The 20409-nt window shown below is 35.7% G+C and overlaps 1 protein-coding gene across 4 annotated transcripts in view; it reads right to left on the bottom strand.

The window, feature by feature from the left end:
- Positions 1-1189: 1189 nt before the first annotated feature.
- Positions 1190-20409, bottom strand: part of SRPK1 (SRSF protein kinase 1) — a 60170-nt gene continuing 40950 nt past the window's right edge. For 2 of the 4 annotated variants that reach the window (XM_039856342.1, XM_039856340.1), the window contains 4 exons: positions 12552-12659; positions 8617-8686; positions 5224-5316; positions 1190-3657 (listed from right to left, as the gene is read on the bottom strand). In XM_039856342.1, coding sequence (XP_039712276.1) covers positions 3473-3657; positions 5224-5316; positions 8617-8686; positions 12552-12659 — 456 coding nt within the window. In that variant the 3' untranslated portion in view covers positions 1190-3472. Of the gene's footprint in view, positions 3658-5223; positions 5317-5626; positions 5720-8616; positions 8687-12551; positions 12660-20409 lie in introns of all 4 variants that reach the window. The other 2 variants (XM_039856341.1, XM_039856343.1) reach the window with 2 other exon arrangements.

The following is a 20409-nucleotide window of genomic DNA, read 5'->3' as shown; positions in this document are numbered from 1 at the left end:
GGGTTGTACCTTTGCCCCAGTGCACTGGTTCTTTTGAGATAGCTGAGCATTCCTACAACAAGCACCGAAGTTTTCCAAAACCCTGGGAGTTCTTGGTACAAACAGTTAACACAAGGCTTAGTGCGACTGCCTAGATGGGTCAGTCTGATGAACATATTGGTTTGATAAATCCCAATTTAATTTTTTTAGGTTGTTTTTTAAGACAGGTTACATTCTGGTCAACACTACAGTATGAAGACACTACAAATTAACTAGAACAGTTTATGTAGTTCAGGAGCAGGGAAGGACTTTCTATGAGTAACACTAAAGAATATCACAAATGAAAATGAAAGGCAAATTAAAACCTGGAAAAGTATGTGATAGCAAAAATACAAAAATCTATTACCTTTAATATATAACAAATCCTTACCAAGTCATCAAATAAGGAAGCACACCAAATGAAAGGTGGGTAATATAGGTAAATGACCAAAAAAATAAAAATGGGCAATAAAACCCATGGAACAAGTTTCTGACTTCACTAGTTACCCAATATGCAAATTAAAATAAGATACTCCCTTTTGGGCAAACTATTAGGAATAAAATAAATGAGATTACAACAGACCCATTCAAGTACTCTTGGTCACAGCCAAACAGTCCAAACTGTTCTCCACATAAGTTAGGCAACATTTATTAAAAACCTTAAAAATGTGCTTACTCTCTGGCCCAGCCATTTGATTTCTAAGAATTTATCCTAAGGAGTGAATGAGACAAGTGTATGAAAACTTGTGCACAAGTATTCATCATACCACAGTGCCTTCGTCAGAGCTCACAAATCTTTGGCATTTTGTACATAATATGATTATAACCTGAGGGGGGAAATCATACCACAAATATTTTGGGGAAAAGGCTATCGGATGTAGGAAATAACAATTTTCTTAGAATTTCCCAAAATGTACTTTGTTAGTCCCACTCCACCCCCAATTTAAAGCAGAAGCAAAGCTACAAAGCTGACAAAGCAGCACGTGTTCAAGTTATAGTTTCACAGCATACTGAAGTTAAAGGGCACACGCACTGACCCATCCTTTCCTCGACTCGGAAGCCTGGGTCAGACCAACTTCGGCAACAAACGAACACAAGTCTTCTAGAAACATGTAGGTTATTAAATTATTTATTGTATTGCAATTACAAAGAAAACAGACAATGCACCCAGTAGAAAGAATAAAAATGTATTCAGGGTTTTATTTTTAACTGACAGCAAATAGAAATCCTTTAGTGAGATCATGGCAATCTGACAGTATTATGATTAAGTTCAGTAAAGGTACATGGGGTACTTGGAAGATCAAATTCTACAGCTGCCTCTTTCCACAGCTTCTAATTCATCTGGCTCCTTAAATGAAAGGGGGAAAAGCCCTTATTTGGTGAGGGAAACATTTCCAAAATGAAATTATAGGTTCTCTCTTACTAAAATTTCATGTCAATTGTTAAAATGGGGCCTTCTTTTGTTTTTTGTTATTTCACCTTAATATCACCACCAGAATTCCTGTAATTCCACAATTGTGATTTTTACAGTGTAGAAAAGAATTCAGTTCTAGTCTGCTATTGCTTTAGATATATGTTATCGCTGAAAACCCAAAGTGGATTAGAATTGCTGAAGGATTTTCCCTGCCGTTGTTTGATACAATCTATTCTCTTTATTCCTGATAGGTGCATAGACAGCCTCACTTAAAATTCTTTCTACAGGAACATGTCTGATTTCAGGACTACCCAATCAAGGATCCGATGAATGGCTGGTCATAGTTACTCAGGGTAATGTTTATGAGTTAAATGGATTGCATAATTGCACCACTTTTTCCTTTGTCATTGTTGATGGATAAATGACAATCTAGATTCCAATTTCCCGTATAGAAAGCTGGCTACCCAATAGTCTCATCGGTAGCTTTGCTAGTAGAGCCTCAAGTTGCACCTCCTTGGCTTTCTGTAAATCAGAGTCCTGTAGCCAATTCTGGAGAATGCTGTAATCCCAAAGGCCCACTTGGTCCATGCTGAAGCAGCGGTGACCTCAATCCTGCCCCTCTTTTGCTTTTCAGTATGATCCGAGGAATATGCAATGTTTAGGGCAAGTCTAGGAGAGGCCCATCCTAAAATAAGATTCACAAAGCCTTTCTCATTAAAAAAAAGAAAGAAAGAAAGAAAAAAGCCTCAAGTACATCTCAATCATCTCAAAATTGCAGTTAAAAAAACTTACATTATACAAGGAAATAGCAGCAGAGAATGGCTAATCTTCAACAACCAACCAACCAAAACAAAAAACAAAAAACAAAAACAACAAAAACCCACCAAGCCCTCAAAATAAACAGTGAAAAAAGTGCCATCCCACCCCTCCCCTTGGTTCTTTTATCTTGGGATTTCACTTAAGACCTGAAGCCTCTGAGAAAATGAGAAAGGCAAGGCCACAGAGGGAAACTTCTTCAAGGCTAAATTTTGGACAAGGTAAAGTAAAAGCTGTAAATAAAAGTTAAGGGACTGTTTGGAAAAGAATCAAGAACTCTAGGATATTTTCTTCTTAGATGGGATATCTGTGAAATCCAGATCACCTTTCTAGAGTCATCTTGAATTCTTTAGTTATGGGGCAATAAACTCAAGTGCAATGAGTAAAGTGCCAGCCAGGGATTAAAAACAAAACAAAACCCCCAAAACACAAACAGCCAATCATAATAATTCTGCTGTTAGGGTAACAGAATACACACAGAAGAGGACTGTTTGCAGAACATCTGTGATTCTGAAGAAATTCCTAGTCAGTGGTTCTGTTTTTGTTTTCATCAAAAATCAGACTGAAGATTCAAGGATCTTAGAGTTATTAAAGGATGAAAAGAATATGACAGTGCTTTGAACAGTGATAAAATGGTACCCAAATTTGGTGTTTATGCAGCTCATTTAAAAAGACAGTAGCTTAAAAGTCGCAGGAGAAAATATGAACATAAACAACAGAAACAATCCAGGAAGGTGATGCAGCCTGGATACAGCAAGTTTAATGTCTCTGCTGTACAGAGAAGTAAAACCCTTCTCCCCCTTCTCACCCTTCTGCTGGCAATAGGATATGCGCTAGAAAATTTGACTCTTAGAGTCAATGAATAAAAGGATGAGCTCATATATCTTCATAGCTCTTTTAAAAAAGGCTGCTTATAATTTAAAGGATGTCCTAATGGAAAGACAAGGGTACAGGGTGAGAGGCTGTTTCACATTTTAGTCCATTAGTCTTTGGCAAAGCCCAATCAAGGCCAAATTCACCTAGGATGCCCAATGGCTGTGGGAGAATCTCCACAGGGTCAAGTAAGCAAACCCAAATGAACATGTTGGATTAAAAAAAAACAAACAAAAAAAACACCTAGAAACCCTTGAAGGAAGAGCTTCATCCTGAAAAGGGAAGAGGGAAGTGCTAGGAGAGGAAGGGTGGAGGGCCTGCGGGTACGCTCTGCTGCGGTGCTGGCTAGACTTAGGAGTTGAGCCAAGGGTGCCGGAGACAATCAGCAGCAGTGGCTCTCTTCTCGGGGACCAGCTCCAGCATGGGAAGCAAGAAATCCGTGAAGCCAGCTGCTTCTTCCTGAGACCACTCGTACTTCTCCACCAGAACCTCAAAAAGGCCCCAGGGCTTCAGCTTTGTGATGTGTTTCAGGTCACCTAGGGTAAAAACAATACAAAAGAAACTGACCAACATCGACAAGTGACAAAATTCTTCCGTGGAAATCCAGGAACTAATCCAGGTACTCTATAAAGAATCAGATTTCGCCATCAGAATCTAATCATCCATTCGAAAAGCACTTCTCTTCTCTAATCCATTCCTTGGAAAGAACTGTCTCCATTTTTTATGAGGGTCTAAAAATTTAAGAAAAGTTGTTTGTTTCACCATTCTGGGATTTTAGTCCCAGTCAAATTGGGTAGGCCTATCAGGAACTAGGTATTCACTAAAATGAATATTAAATGCCTATGTACTCAACGTGGTTTCATATGGTGGTCAGAGACAGCTTATAACCATATACCAAGAACAATTTGCTTATACTTTATTTTTTTGGCTTGACAGTCTAGTAGATGTTACTTCAAAATTGGCAGTAATTTAAAAATAGAAAGCTAAAACCATGTCAAAGATGTATAAAAGCAACAAAACTAAAAGAATAAATTCCATATAGCTTTCAGATACAGCTGTATCACCTCTGAACTATTCTGGAACGTCAATCTATTTTTTGCTTGTGTGATGTATAATTTCTTAAAAAGACAGTCAATTATCAGTGGCTTATTAAGTAAATGCCATAAAAATTCTTCTTATACAACACTTATCTGATGTTTCTTCCGTGGGAAGTGAATATCTATTTAATTGCCTACTTGGTACACACATGCCATTAATCTGACTTTGCACTCAAGGAGGAACTCTTATGGGGCACTTCACACTTTCCTGCCCCAAAGAGGAACATTGAGAAATGTTTCTGAGTATGCTTGCTATCGGTGTTGGGAAAAATGATTTTTCTCAGCACTAATGTACCAGATGTGAAGAAAAAAGGAACCATGCCAAAAAGGGGAAAAATAGCCAGACAGTTTTCTAATCCCTTCTACATCAAGTTTTCACATTTCAACTTTTAAATTTTATTTGCAATGCACAAGAAATACATATTTAAATATGCCAACATATATGAAGTCAAAAATTTGAGGTGAGAGTTTTATCTTTGTTTCCTTTACGAATAAGTGATAACATAAGCTTATGAAACTATAGAGCATAAAGCTAATTCATATGACTATGCTAGGTGTCAATAGGCTATAAGGTGAGTGACATTTAATACTGCCTTTAAGCTTAAAAAAAAAACAACTTGCCCTTTGATAGATGCAGTTCTTAGGCCAAATGCTAGCAAAAATTTGCCCATTTTTCAGAAGTGATGTATAATAGTAATCAACCAACTTTATGCTAGTCTCTATACGAATAGTAACTAATTTAATAGGAAGTAAACATTATCTCAATTTAGAAATCAGCAAACTGAGGCCACATAACTAGTGGAGAGGCTAGGATTTGAACCCAGAGGATCTGGCTTCAGTTTCTGATCTTGACCATACTGTTTCACCCCTCTGCTAAGTAACCTCAGCATTCAAAGTAGGATCATTCTTCTGTAGGTGCCAGGAACATGTACTCAGCTGTACTTACCTCTTAAGTTTTAAACATTTTGTTCCCTTAATGTCTGGGAACAAACACATCTATTTTACCTTTTTTGGTGAAAAATTCCTTGGAATATTTTCCTGCCACAATGAGCTTGCGAGGCACCTTCCCCAGAAGTTCTATGATCAGTGCAATGTGATCTGTATGTTTCAAACATTTCAAAAGGGGGAAAAAAAGACATACATAATAGGAGTAACAAATCCAGTTCTAGACATTAGCAGAAAGAGTAGCATGCACACCTCTTTGTCAAACATTTCAGGCTTGCTTTCTATCCTAAATGGGAAGAAGAGGACTCTATCCATCTAATGGAGAATCCAGAAAACCATAAAAAATCAGGGGCCCACTCCAGTGGGACCTGAGTGATAAGTAAAAACAATCTTGGTGTGAATGCTCTGCTTCCTGAAGTTGTATCCTTGGGGCCTAGATGAAAACTCATGTTAACAATACTACCTCTGCGATTGAAGAAGTCCTGTGAGTATTTCCCACTGAGGGCAAAGCGTCTTGGAATTCTGCCTATCAGCTCTATAATGTGCGCAATGTGGTCTAAAATAGAAGGGTAAGAAGAACAGGATCAAGGATAAGCTGTAAAAGAAGTTTTTCTATGAATAGCTTTTTCAAAGACTAGCTGTTTAAAAGTAACTACAAATAAAACCAAGGATACTTAAGGGGAGACTGGGAAAGCCAAGAATTATTTCAGGTGGTTGTCATCTGACAGTAGCTGGCATGTCCCATACTGGAGTATGGAGCCTTATCTACACCTTTATTTCTATTTTGTCGATATACCTAAGTTCAGGTGGGTTTTTTAGGTAAGGTATCAATATGCTTTAGATAATCCAGAGCTGTTATTTATTTAAATACTACTCTGGGCTTCAATCAGTAAAATATTACTTTATTTAAAAATATTCATGATGATTAAAGCACTAACATGATTATTTGAGTTTTCAAAATCACTCTGTGAAACAGGCCAAAGATTAATATGCCATTTTAAAGATGAGAAAATGGAATCTTAGAGAGAATGGCCTACTTGAAGCTACAGAGCTAAAAAGAGGTAGAATGAGAATGAAAACTCACATCTTATGTCTAGTCAAGAACTGCATTTTTTTTTTTTAAATAAATCACACCTTTAAGTTAAACTTAGCACAAACATTTTCAAGCATACCTATTTGACTATTTGCAGGCCACTGAAAGTCATGTAGTGCCCTGTAACTGTCACAGTATGAACATGGACTGTGAACACTGACAGAAAGGTGTGGAGTCTGTCACCAAGACGTGAGCTTGAGACCAGCCAGTATCCACACTTACAGGCAGCTCTACTACCTTTTTCACTCTGCAGGTGACAGAAACTAAGAATGTGAAGAGGGTTTGAAAGTGATGGCTCCTAGCCACAAGAGCTTTATAAATGAGTTTAGTCCTACAGTTACAGAAATCACCAATGTCAAAAGCAATCATTTAAAACCTCCAATAATGTATCATCTAGGGGAATAATATGCTAGAGACAGCCACATATCTGGGAATTTGTGAAGGTTTCAGATCATATCTGTTTTTCATGTAAAGGACTCTCACTGGTGTCATTTTAAAGGGGTTTTATATTCACCAATTCACTATAACCTCTGGGCAGTTTTGACTGAATTTATGGCTTGGTAACAAATACTTGGCTGCCAACAAACTTCTGCTGATTTTAGGCAGGACCTGCAAATAAATGTCTTTGTATAAGTTAACTGTGAGGCAACAGTTTAACTTATTGTAAACTTCCAAGTGTAATGTATAATACTGGTTCTTTTAATATTTTTCCTATATCGAGGAATTATTTTTCCCTTGAAATTCTTATTTTATATTTAATTCCAACAACCTATTCTGGCTTATCAATTAATTACAGGAGTGATATATTTGGTAGGCAAAATTATCAAGTATTATTTCAAGAGTTAGGGCTGTGGAACGTCAACAGTAACAGAGGACATGGTACTTAGGCCCCTGTCCCTACCATACTTGTAACAAGTTGCATACACTAGTCAGGGGATAAAGGTTTGCTTTTTCTTGCTCTTATGGGCCAAACTGTAGTTTGAGGTTTCATCTAAGAACTGTTAGTATTGATTGGTACAGGAAGGAATAAATTAGGACCTAAATATCTCGGGTAGATGGCTCCCTCTTGTCATATACATTTCAGTTTTCAGGTTTGGTAGCGTAAGATCCTACACAATATAATTCTAGACACTGTATGTGTTCCATACCACAATATATTCATAGGGAGTCTAGGGAAGTAAAGGGAAAAAAAATTAATTACCTTCCCAAACAGATATAGTAGGGCATTTCTAAAATAAAATATGTATCTATAACCCCAAACTTATAACACAGAAAAAAGCAAGAGAGAACAGGGAAAATGACATGTTTATACACAGGTAGTATACAGAATATTCTTACACGGAGCTTATGTACAGAAAACATGTCCAAAATGTACCAATTAAAATAGGCATTTGGTTATGGGAGTTAACATAGCATTTTTCAAATAGTATGTGTTAGGAATATCAGCAGACCCTACTAACACTGCCTATTAATATAACCCAGGGGACCACAGTTTGAGAAATAGAGAATATTCTTGTTTCTAGAGCACAAAACCCGATTTCCCAAAGTACTGAGGACATATTTTAGTAAAGAACATATTTTCTGCATTGGGAGGGTATAGTTACTGCTTTCAAAGTAATCTTTATTACTTCTGAAAACAAAAGCTGTCTAAACTGTATAATAAAGAAGGTAAAACATTTCTTTCACAGCTTTTTTCATTCACATTATTATTTCATCTAGTTATCTAGATGCTACCACAATAGAAAGAAATCCCCCCACACATTCAGTCATGTTTTCACAGCCTGTCAGACAAAGCAGCTGTAAGCTTGGGCTTTTCCCACTGGCTACCACAAAATATAAATCAATAAATTTTGTTTTAAAATGGAATTTTGAATGTGTGATTTAAAAAGAAAAAAACATGGCTTTACTTTTCAGAAATGAGAAAAAAGAATGCTAATTGTAAAATTTATATAGACAAATAGGATGCAGTTTCTGTATTCAAGTAGCGTGTCTGTATTAAAATTATTGACTTCCAAATAAAGTTGGAGGCATAACTGAGCAACAAGTTGATGAACCGATAGATTCAGACTCGGTAAAGACTAATTTATATAGATAGGAAGATAACGAGCTGTTTTAGAAGAATGAAAATTTTAGTTTAATCAATTGTAGCCTTTTCTCTAATCCTTATATAGAGTTCCTTAATATATATTATAAAAGATCTAGAATATCTAATACCTACTATAAAACATCTTATATTTCTATCTTTTTTGGGATTTATATATATTCAGCACAATAAAAAGACTAAGGCTCTTCAAATGACATTAGCCACATGTAAAAAGTATAACTACCATGCACAGACATTCTCATTTAAGGAGACTCACCTTCATCTCGAGTGTACTCTTCCCCCGAATGAGGTTCAAACAAATAGTCACCTGTGGCTAGTTCAAAGGCCTAAGAAAAAGAGGACAGCATATAAAAGCATTTAAAAAAAAAAAAAGAAGAAGTAAAAGAAAAAGAATAAAGAAAAAAGAGAACAGAAAAAAAAGGAGGCCTTTGGGAAGCTTACTATTTGGCTCCATATTATATAATTTTTCTTCTTGGAAAAACCTGCAGATGATTATTAAAAAAAAAATCTAAGATTGTTCCTAAAGATCTTTTCTTCCACATTGTATCTTAATCAAATGGAAGAGGAAAACTATAAAAACTCAAGTTAATATCAACATGTGGATTATTCCATGCCTCCCACCTCAAATCAGTAACACAGCTCTCTTGAGTTTTCCTTTCTGCTCCGATAGGGGCATATCTGTATATTCAGGTGATTCTAAGTTATTAAATTTTCATAAGAAGAGGTCTTATTTTCTTACGTTATAATTTCATATGGCTAGAAATTGAGATTTTGCACCCAAAACTTAAACCAAAAAATTCAGACATTTCTCTACCTATGATGACTCTTTATTGTTTGGCAAAAGCACATTTTAGAATTTTGCTTTGGAAAGCACTCCCTAAACTATTCTGGATAGAGAGTTCCCATTTCCTAGTCCTACAGAAAATGAGAAAAAGATTAAACATAAATGGAGTCAGGAGTCACTCATATTCTATGTGACCATCAGGTTAGCATTTACCAAGCAGGAAGAGAAAGGCACATGTCTCCCACAAGAAACCTCTTATAAACAGTTGTAAGAGTGTCAGAAAAAGTGATTTTCTTTGGAATAAATGTCAAGCAGGATGAAAAGACAAGATCTAAGTCATGAAACTATATTAATTTTTCATTGATTAAAATGGATTAAAAAAACAATAGAATAGTTTTAAAAGGCCTTATTGATATAAAAGTACAGTGACACCAAGTGCTGGTCATGGGTCAGTTTTGATTGAATTGCTGTTACTTGGTAGTCTAGGCAATTGGAAGAACTGTGGGGGTGGATTTATTGGGGCATATTCTCAATTTAGACCCAGGTTGAGGTTTCAGTGGCTTGCCAGTCTCAATTTCTGCAATTTCACATGACATGACAGCCTTTCTCAAACTGTATTATCCAGGACTAGAGCAAAACCACAAAATCAGAAGTTTTAAGATTGCCTCTAAAATGTCAGGGATGCTATGGCTTCCTGCTACGCATAGTTTGTTTTACATTCCAGCAGTTCATTATGAAACTGAACCACACCGGTAAGAGCAGACACTTATTCTACCCTCTAATTATCCTGAGGTTTATAGTCCCAAAGCAGAACAGAAACAAACTGATTCTTATTCATCAAAATTTGTTAACATCTTCTGAAATCAGTACTTTAATTTTTCAAAGTCTCATAGTGGGAGTTCAGTCAGTAAAGATATTGAAATTGAAGTTTTTTTTCAAAAAAAGAAAATTTTCTAAAACTTAAATTTAAGAGCCCATCCTACAATCCAGGGTTCCTGATTCCCACTCCGATCCTTGTCTCACACTGACCACAGAGCCTATTCTATGTCAGTCAGGATCACAGTGACAGACACAGGCAAAATCAGTTATAAAATCCAGTGTGCTGGTACATCTCGACAATGGAATTATTCAGCTAATCAAGTCATAAAAAGACATGGAGGAACTTTAAATGATTATTACAAAGGGAAAGAAGCCACCCTAGAAAGCTACATGCTGTATGATTCCAGCTATGTGACATTCTGGAAAACTATAGAGATAAAAGAAAACAGTGCTAGACAGGAGTTGAAGGGAGGAAGGAATGGATGAATAGGTGAAGCAGAGAAGATTTTTAGGACAGTATAACTTAATATGATACTATAATGGTAGATACATGTCATTATACATTTGTCAAAATCCACAGAATGTTTGGAAATTTATAAAACATCTATTCTTTAATTCTTAAATGTTCTTCACAGAACATTCCCTTTATATACTGCCCTTCTACACTTTGTAATCTCAATCATCAATGGACCAGTCAATCTTACAACTGTCTCTTTACCTCTCAGAAAGGGTCCCAATTTTTCTATCAATTAATTGTACTGGATGCAGGATAATCCATCTCTCCACGCACTTCTGATATTTCAGAATTTATTTTTACTCTCTGAGTACGGCCATTTAAAGCAACATTTCTACATCTATCAGTAAAATGAAAGACTTTTGGGGGGGACAAATGGGGTTCAAGTTCTCGCGATACTGTCTCATATCAAATAAGTACTTTCCCTCCCTTGGTCAAGAAAATTCCTGCATGTGAGCTGGTCCCAAAAGGAGGCAAGGTTAATTCCTCTTTCATCTTTTTTTTGCCTTAACTATGTTAAATAGCAAGCAGAATTTTTGCCCTCAAACAATTAAGCCACTATTAAGAACCACATCATATTAAATAAGATGTCATCTAAATACTAGCTATTTTTTATTGTTGGTTGTATTGTATCACTTATTTTCTCTAGCAAATCAATTCAAATGAAATTCCTCAAAATCAAAGCTTTAAAGTATAACAAAAGGTCATACTCTATTCAAAGTCCTTTCACCTTGTGTGCACAATACCAAATGTGACTTTATTTCAGACAGACCTCCACCTTAAAAACCATTGATATGCCATAACAAAATGATTTATAAAGTCATGCCATATTAACAACATGTTAACTCTATTATCTTTGGAAGACGTTTTTCAGGAATGTTCAGTCAAGAAATCTATGACTAAAACAGTAGAGGTTGCTATAGTCTGTCCTACCTTTTCAAGTGTTCTCCAGAATTGACTGTGAATACTAAATGTTAACTAAAATGATAGTTTAAGATATGTAACTCACTCTTTTGATGGTCCACAAATATTTATTAAGTACTGTTGTATGATAAAGAATTTCTTTGGTCTTTGTTCTTGTATTCTGGGAGGGAGCCTCTAAACTGTAAATTTCCAAGTGATAAAAAGTGCCTTTTGTTATTCAGTGGGCCCTGGGCCACACTTAAATTTGTACTAATAAGGTGACTCATGATGAGCCTGAGTTTTATGAGGCATTCTAGCAAATTACTAAATCTGAAAGGATAGTGGAACCCCTCAATTTGTAGACAGCTGGTCAAATGTGTAGGTGGCCTGTGGACCTAAGAGTTTGTGGCTTATATCTGAATTGAGGGGATCCTTGTGGGAAATCATGCCTTTACCATTAAGTTTGTGATAACTCTAGGTAGTTAGCATCAGAACTATACTGTGAACACCAACTCAAAATGAGCCTGGGCCTGAACCAGACATTTAGCTATACATAATAAACATGATTCCTGCCAGCATAGCACTTACGGCCTAGTGGAAGAGAAATAAGCAAACAACCACAAAATTACAAGTAAAGAGATATACTCCATTTCAGAAAACAATATAACATGATCCAACATGGGGAATCATTTAATATCAACTAACTCTGACCACCTGAGTAGTTGCTGGCCAGGGACAAAGCAGGAACTTATGAATCTACTGATGGTTGAATTTCACATCTTATAAGATATCTGAGTAACTGCCAAACTGAAAAATCTGAAAATAGATCAGAGCCGAAAAAGCAAGGGGTACTTGTAACCTCCTAATCAAAACTAACAATTTGGAGCAGTTGTTTTTAATCCATCTCTCCCCACCCACCTGCCCAAATCTGTAGTAAGAAACATTTGGTTCCTTCATCTAACAGGAATTTGGCAGGAATAAAATGAAATGCTAGATATTTGTAACTAGCTTTTGAATTCGGATCTCTCCAGACACAGGATTTAGAGTGTCAGTGATAAGCCACACAAAAAATTTTTTTGATTGTTAATTTGCTGGTCTATTGAAATTAGCAAACAGGGCAAGGTATGTTACCACCAAATAACAAGTGAAGGTCAAGGGAGAAAAACATTACCATGCATGCCGTGCTCCAAATGTCAGCAGGGGTATTATACCCAGATCCTATCAGAACTTCCAAGGAGCGATACTGCCTTGTTTGAATATCTTCGGTGAAATGTTTGTGCTGAGTAAACGGAGAAGAAAACAGCATTTTAAAATTCATTTATTCTAAAAAGTAACAAGTCATGACTGCTTACTAATGAAGACTAAAATAATTTCTCTGAAGCTTTCTCCAAACCAAAGTTTTAGGTTAGCTAATTTCTTAAATATTATTTTGATGCTGTTAGCTCCAAACAGCACTTTGCTTTACAGTCTACTCCAAATTAGTTTTGCAAACATATGAATTTTAACTTAATATAAATATACAGATTAGAGAATAACTATTTTTTTAAGAGGTAGGTTTCAAGTTTCAAGGACCGTATAAATAGCATTAGCAAAGTGAGATACACCCTTTGACTCCTTCAATCTACAACTAGTGGAACATCTATAACTCAACAGATTGCTCTGATTGACACACTAGGAAGCCTGAGAGATCCACACATCTGTACATCTGAAGGTGGGTGGATGGGAATGCAAGGAATGGTGGAACTGGGGGAACAGCAGGGACGATACTTGGGACCTGGTCTAGAAGTGGCAGCTAAGCTCGAAGCCCCAGTGAACATGGCAGCAGTAAAGGAGAAGGGAAAGGCTCGTGACTCTGGTCCCCACCCCTCAACAAAGAAAAAGGCAAGCAGCAGCACAGGCACGAGCAACTCTGGCTCCTTCCCCTGGCTGTGGTGGAGCCTGAGACTCAAGATGACTCAGGACACACTGGGGCACCCACCATTCTAGTGACTCCAGTGAAATCCAGGACTACATTAACACTGGAAGCAGGAAGGCACCAGTGACCCTGGAGGCAAAAGCAAGGAGGAAGAGAGCACCTGTGACACCTCTGGCAGAAGCTATGCAAAGTGGAAAGTGGAAAGTGCTGGCTCTCAAATATAGCCCGACAGCTCAGGAAAGAGAAAACAAAACCTTGTACTAAAGTGCCACCTACTGGAAAACAACAAAAGGCCTCTAATTACCAACTTGTTGAATTGTTAGAATTAAACCAAACTGTACCTAAATAAGAAAAGTGTTCGCTACTTCAAATGTGCCAGTAGAGGCACAACCCATCAAGCACCATGAATAATCATGGTATCACAAAAATAAAATGACAGTCCTCCAGAAACCAAACTCAACGTCCTGGAAGATTGTGATCTACATGATAGAGAATGCAAAACAGCTGTCTTGAAGAAACTAAAGGAGATACAAGAAAACTCAGAAGCGCAGTTCAATGAACTCAGGAATAAAATAATGAACAGAAGGTGTGCTTTACAAGATACTGAAACTCCAAAAAATAACCAAACAAAAATTCTGGAACTGAAATTTCAATAAATTAGATGAAGAATGAATTAAAAAGCACTGGAAACAGACCAGACCAGATGGAAGAGAGAATGAACGAGCTTGAAGATAGAAATCTAGAAATGATTCAGGTGGAAGAGCAGAGAGAACTAAGATTAAAAAAACCCACAAAACTGTGAGAACTATCCAGCTTCATCAGAAAGCGTAACATAAGAATAAAATTGACAGAAGGAGAAGAGAGGGAGAAGGGAACAGAGAACCTAGTTAAAGAAATAATAGATGAGAGCTTCCCAAACCTGGAGGAGCCGGACATATAAGAAACTAATAGAAATCCTAATTATCTCAATGCAAACAAACAAAAACAAAAAAACCCCAACCCCCCTCATCAAAAACAAACAAACAAACAAACAAAACCCTTCTCTAAAACATATGAAAACTGTCAAAAGTCAATGATAAAGAAAGAATGCTAAAGGCAGCCAAGGAAAAAACCCAGTAACTTACAAAGGAGTCTCTATCAGGCTATCATCAAATTTCTAAGCAGAAACTCAACAGGCTAAGAGAGAGTAGAATGACATATTCAAAATATTAAAGGTAAATAAAGGCTTTCCCAGACAAAGAAAAGTTGAGGCAGTTCACCACAAGACCTGCCTGGCAAGAAATGTTGAAAGGAGCTCTCCTACAGGAAACAAAATGGCAAAAGTATACAAAACATTGAGTAAGATGATAAACAGAATCAGAAAATTGCAACTGTATTGCACAATACAGGGTTAAGCACTTAATTATAACATAAAGGTTAAAGGGGAAAAGTATTAAAAATAACTATAGCTACTTCAATCTTGAAAGGAACACTAACATAAAAAAGAATAATTTGTGACAACAAAAATATAAAAGGAGAGGAGAAAAAGGACAAAACTTACATAGACAAATGAAGATAAGATACTTTCAGAAGAAAAAGGTCTACTTTATCTATGAGACATTTTATATAAACCACATGGTAATCACAAAACAAAAATCTAGAGCAGAAATCCAAAACATAAAAAAAAGAAGAAATGAAGAAAATCGTATAAAACCACCAAACTAAAATAGCAGACAGAAAAACAAAAGGAAAAGAAACAATGGAAATACAGAGCAATCAGAATCTAAACAATAAAATGGCAATAGTAAGTTTTCATGTATCAATAATTGCCCTAACTGTAAATGGACTGAACTAAACAATCGAAAGGTACAGAATAGCTGGATGCAGTAAAAAAGACTCAACTCTATTCTGCCTTCAGGAGACTCATCTCAACTTCAAAGAGAAACAAGGGCTCAAAGCAAAGGGATAAAAGATGATACTCTCAACAAATAGTATCCAAAAGCAAGTGAGTGTAGCTATAATTATATCAGACAAAATAGACCTCAAGCCAAAAAAAGGAAACAAGAGACAAAAATAGGTATTACATAACGATAAAGGAGACAATCCATCAAGACGCAATATATTTTAATATACACGCACTCAACTTGGGAGCATTAAAATATATAAAGCAATTATTAGCAGACCTAAAAGGAGTAACTGACAGAAATGCAATGGTAGTAGTAGACTTTAACACCCCACTTACATCAATAGGTAGATCAATAAGACAGAAAGTCAACAAGGGAACATCAGCCGTAAAGGACACATTAAATTGACTTAACAGATATATACAGAACATCCTATCCAAAAGCAACAAAATATACATTCTTCTCAAGTGCACATGGAACATTCTCAAGGATAGACACAAGTCTTAATTAATTTAAGAACAACATAGCAAGCAGCTTTTCTAACCACAACGGCATAAAAATTATAAATCAACTACAAGAAAGCTAGAAAAAAAAAATCACAACTATGTGGAGATTAAACAACATACTACTGAATAATTGGAGCAACAAAAAAAAAATCAAGAAATACATAGAGGCAAATGATCAATACATGGAGGCATAATCAAGAAATACATGGAGGCAAATGAAAACATAACTACAACATACCAAAATCTATGGAATATGGAGCAAAAGAAGTATTAAAAAGAGAAGTTGATAGCAGTACAGGTATACTTTGGAGATATTGCCGGTTCAGTTTCAGACCACCACAATAAAGTGAGTTGTAACCTTTTTGCTGGTGGAGGGTGTTGCCTTCAATTTGTAAAAAATGCAACATCTGTGAAGCACAAAAAAATGAAGTATAGGCCTACCTCATGAAACAAACAAAAAAAAATCAATCTAACCCTACATCCAAAGGAACTAGAAAAAGAACAAATGAAACCCAAAATCAGTAGAAGGAAGAAAAAAATCAGAACAGAAATAAATGAAAGAAAGACTAAAAAGACAATAGAAAAGATCAATGAAATTATGAGCTGGTTCTCTGAAATGATTAACAAAATGGAGAAAACTTTGGCTAGACTCACTAAAAAAAGAGAAAAGATTCAAATAAATAAAATCAGAAATGAAAGAGAAGTTATAACAGATACCACAGAAATACAAAGGATTGTAAAAGGCTATACATCACCAAATCGGACAACCTAGAAGAAATAGATAAATTCTAAGAATCATAATACCTTCCGAGACTGAATCATGAATAGAAAATCTGAATGGACCAATTACTAGTAAGGAAATTGAAACAGTAATCAAAAACCTTCCAAAAAACCCTCCAAAAAAACAAAAGTCCAAGGCAGCATGGCATCTCTGCTGAATTCTACAAACATTCTAAGATTTAATACCCATCTTCTCAAACTCTTCTTCCAAAAAACTGAAGAGGAGGAAACACTTCTTAACTCATTTTACAAGGCCAACATTACCCTGATATCAAAAACTGATGAGGTCAAAACACAAAAAAGAAATTATAGGCCAATATCTCTGATGAATATAGATCAATAAAATACTAGCAAATCAAACATGCAATACATTAAAAAGACCATACACCATGATCAAGCAGTATTCATTCCAGAGATGCAAGGATGGTTCAACATCTGCAAATCAATCAACCTGATACACCAAATTAACAAAATGAAGAGTAAAAATCATATGATCATCTCAACAGATATACAGAAAAGGCATTTAATAAGATTCAACATCCATTTATGATAAAAAAAAACCCTCAATAAAATGGGTATAAAAAGAAAGTACTTCAACACAATAAAGGCCATATATGATAGTTAACATCACACTCAACAGAAAAAATTGAAAGCTTTTCCTCTAAGAGCAGGAATAAGACAGGAATGCTCACTCTAGCCGCTTTTCTTCAACATAGTATTGGAAGCTCTAGCTACAGCAATAAGGTAAGAAATAAAAAAGGCATCCAAATTGGAAAGGAAGAAATAAAAACTCATTATTTATGGATGACATCATTTTATATATAGAAAACCCTAAAAATTCCACCAAAAAATTATTAGAAATAATAAACAAATACAATAAAGTTGCAGGGTACAAAGTCAATATACAAAATTTGGTTGCATATCTATATACTAACAATGAACTATCGGAAACAGAAATGAAGAAAATAATCCCATTTATAATCACAACAAAAAGAATTGAATACCTAGGAATAAATGTATCGAAGGAAGCGAAAGATCTGTATACTACAAATTACAAGACACTGTTGAAAGAAACTGGAGACATAATTTACAGATTCAATGCAATCTCAATGGCACTTTTCACAGAAATAAAAGAACAAAATCCCAATGGCATTTTTCACAGAAATAAAAGAACAAAAATCCTCAAATTTGTAGGAACCATAAAAGACCCTGAATAGCCAAAGCAACCCTGAGAAAAAAGAACAAAGTTGGAGGTCTCACGTTCCCTGATTTCAAAGTATACTACAAAGCTGTAGTAATCAAAACAGTATAGTACTGGCAGAAAAAAAGACACATAGACTAATTAAATAGAATTGAGAGCCCAGAAATAAACCCACATATATATGGACAACTAATTTACAATAAAGGAGCCATAAATATATAATGGAGAAGTCTCTTCAATAAATGTTGCTGGGAAAGCCATATGCAAAAGAATGAAACCAGATCACTCTCTTACACCATACATAAAAATTAACTCAAAATGGATTAAAGACTTGAATGTAAGACATGAAACCATAAAATACATAGAAAAACACACAGGCACTAAGCTCCTGAACATCAGTCTTAGGGATGTTTTTGTGGATTTGACCCCCGATGGCAAAGGAAACAAAAACAAACAAAAATGAGACTACAGTAAACTAAAAAACTTCTGTTTAGCAAAGAAAACCATCAACGAAACAAAAATATAATCAAACAGAAGTTATTTGTACCCCTACGTTCACTGCAGCATTATTTACAATAGTCAAGATATGGAAACAACCTAAGTGTCCACTGACTGATAAATGGATAAAGATGTGGCGCGCACACACACACACGCGCACGCACGCACACCCAGAATACTACTCAGCCATAAAAACATGAAATATTGTCATCTTTGACAACATAAACAGACTTTTTAGGTATTATGCTAAGTAGAATGAGATGAAAGGACAACAATCATGATTTCATTTATATGTAGAATATAAAACAAACAAAAAGAAACAAGCAAAACAAAAACCAAACTCATAAATATGAACAATAGATTGGTGGGTACCAGAAAAAGGGGCGGGTGGAGGGAGGATGTACTGGGTAAAGGGGGCCAAATGTATGGCGTCGGATGGAAACTAAACTTTAGATGGTGAATGTGCTATAGTGTATACAGACAGAATTATAATGTTGTTCACCTGAAACTTATATAACGTTGTAAGCCAATGTTACTTCAATTAAAAAAAAAAAGAACTCTTGTTCTCATTCTCTTTGTCTCCCTCACTCTTCTCAAAAAAAAAAAAAAAAAAAAAACAAGTATTAACCTTGGGGAAATAGAGACCACGTTAAATAATACAAGGATACAACCAACAAAATGAGTGGAATTTCTTTAACACATAAATTGTATAGGGGGAAAAAAGAGAAAACCTCTATAGTAAAAGCAATTTAAGAGACACAGTACCCAATTTTGCATTCACAGATTTTATTTGAACACTATTTCAAACAAAATTAAAAGAATGTTTATGCAATAACAAAACTGAATGAATATTTGCTATCAGTGAACTATTAACTTTCGGTGTAACAATGGTGTCACGGTTACTTACAAGAATCATCTTTTAGAAAGCCATATTTACAAATGAAAATAAAATGCCTGGGATATACTTCAAAATAATCTGGTGTGGGTGGCAGGGTGGGGATATAGGTGAAAATAGACTAGCAGTGAATTGATAAGTGCTAGGCAACACTAGTATAATGGCATAGGAGTTTGTTATTCTATTCTCTCTAGTTTTGCATAAGTTTAAAGTTTTCCATAATGAAAAATAAATACAGAAAAAGCAAAGAATGAGTCATACACGGGAAACAAAATTCAGATAATACCAAAATATGTACAAGAAAGTGTGGAAGAGGATTCTCTAATCCTACTGAAATTCAAAAACAAGATAGTGGCATTTGTGAAGAGAAGAAATTAAGTAGAGAAAGCTTCAGGTCGAAAACCAGTACTGACGAGAGTTTCACAGGGTCCAAATTAGACTAAGTCTGACCAAAAAATAAAAAAGTACTCCAGGTAGAGGCAACATCACAAATAAAGGCACAAAAATTTGCTAAAGCCAAATAAAGCAAAATGCTACGCTAGAGTTTAGGTTTTATCTGGCAGATAAGAGAGCATCACTGCATATTGTGTGCTATAAGAAGCCTGATATAACACCTGAGAACATCGTTCCAGTAATCCTCTGGATGGTGGCCTGATTTAGGGTTAGTAATGAAAATCAAAGCAATGGTTGTGGAACTAGGAGAGGAGAGTTAAAAACAAGGACATACACAGAAAGAAAAAGCAGAATTTAAAAATTCAATGGCTAGGTCTGGAAGACAGTAGAAAGAGCCAAAAGCAACTCTGTAGCAGAGGCCTGTAGGGTTGGCTGTCTGTTGACAAAAATGGAGATGAAGAGACTTAGAGAGGGAAGTGGTTTTACTGGAAAACAATGGGTTCAGATACTGAGTTCGAAGTGAAAATGTACTGCAGGTAATACATTCAGAAAAATGGATATGTTGTTCAAGGGAGTCATCTTTATTCATTGTGCCTTAAGAAGATGCTAAATGAGGTCAAGAATTAGCAAAAGTACAGAAGGTTGATTGGATACATACACATGTATCTACTCACTCCTGAAACTCCACTTTAGGAGAGAATTCAGTATTAATTTTTAAAGCATATGCTAACAAAGAGAGTGGCAAAAAGTCAGAGCAGTAAAATGTAGAAGTTAGAAAGCAGAGAGATCACTGGTAAATGTCTTAGTGGATCCAAGAAAGCTGAATAAGACACTGGTGAAAGTTGAGAGGCAATGTGATGTATACCACAGCACTCCTCTCCCCAAGGCTCAGGATTTGGTGTTATCAAGTATCACTCGAAGTAGGGGTGAAGGTGGGATTGAACACAGTAATACTGCT

This window comes from Pteropus medius, unplaced genomic scaffold (assembly GCF_902729225.1).
Source record: "Pteropus medius unplaced genomic scaffold, Ma_sr-lr_union100, whole genome shotgun sequence".
Taxonomy (NCBI): Eukaryota; Metazoa; Chordata; class Mammalia; order Chiroptera; family Pteropodidae; genus Pteropus; species Pteropus medius.
The sequence above is the reverse complement of the archived record's forward strand: the minus strand, read 5'-3'. Positions and strand labels throughout refer to the sequence as shown.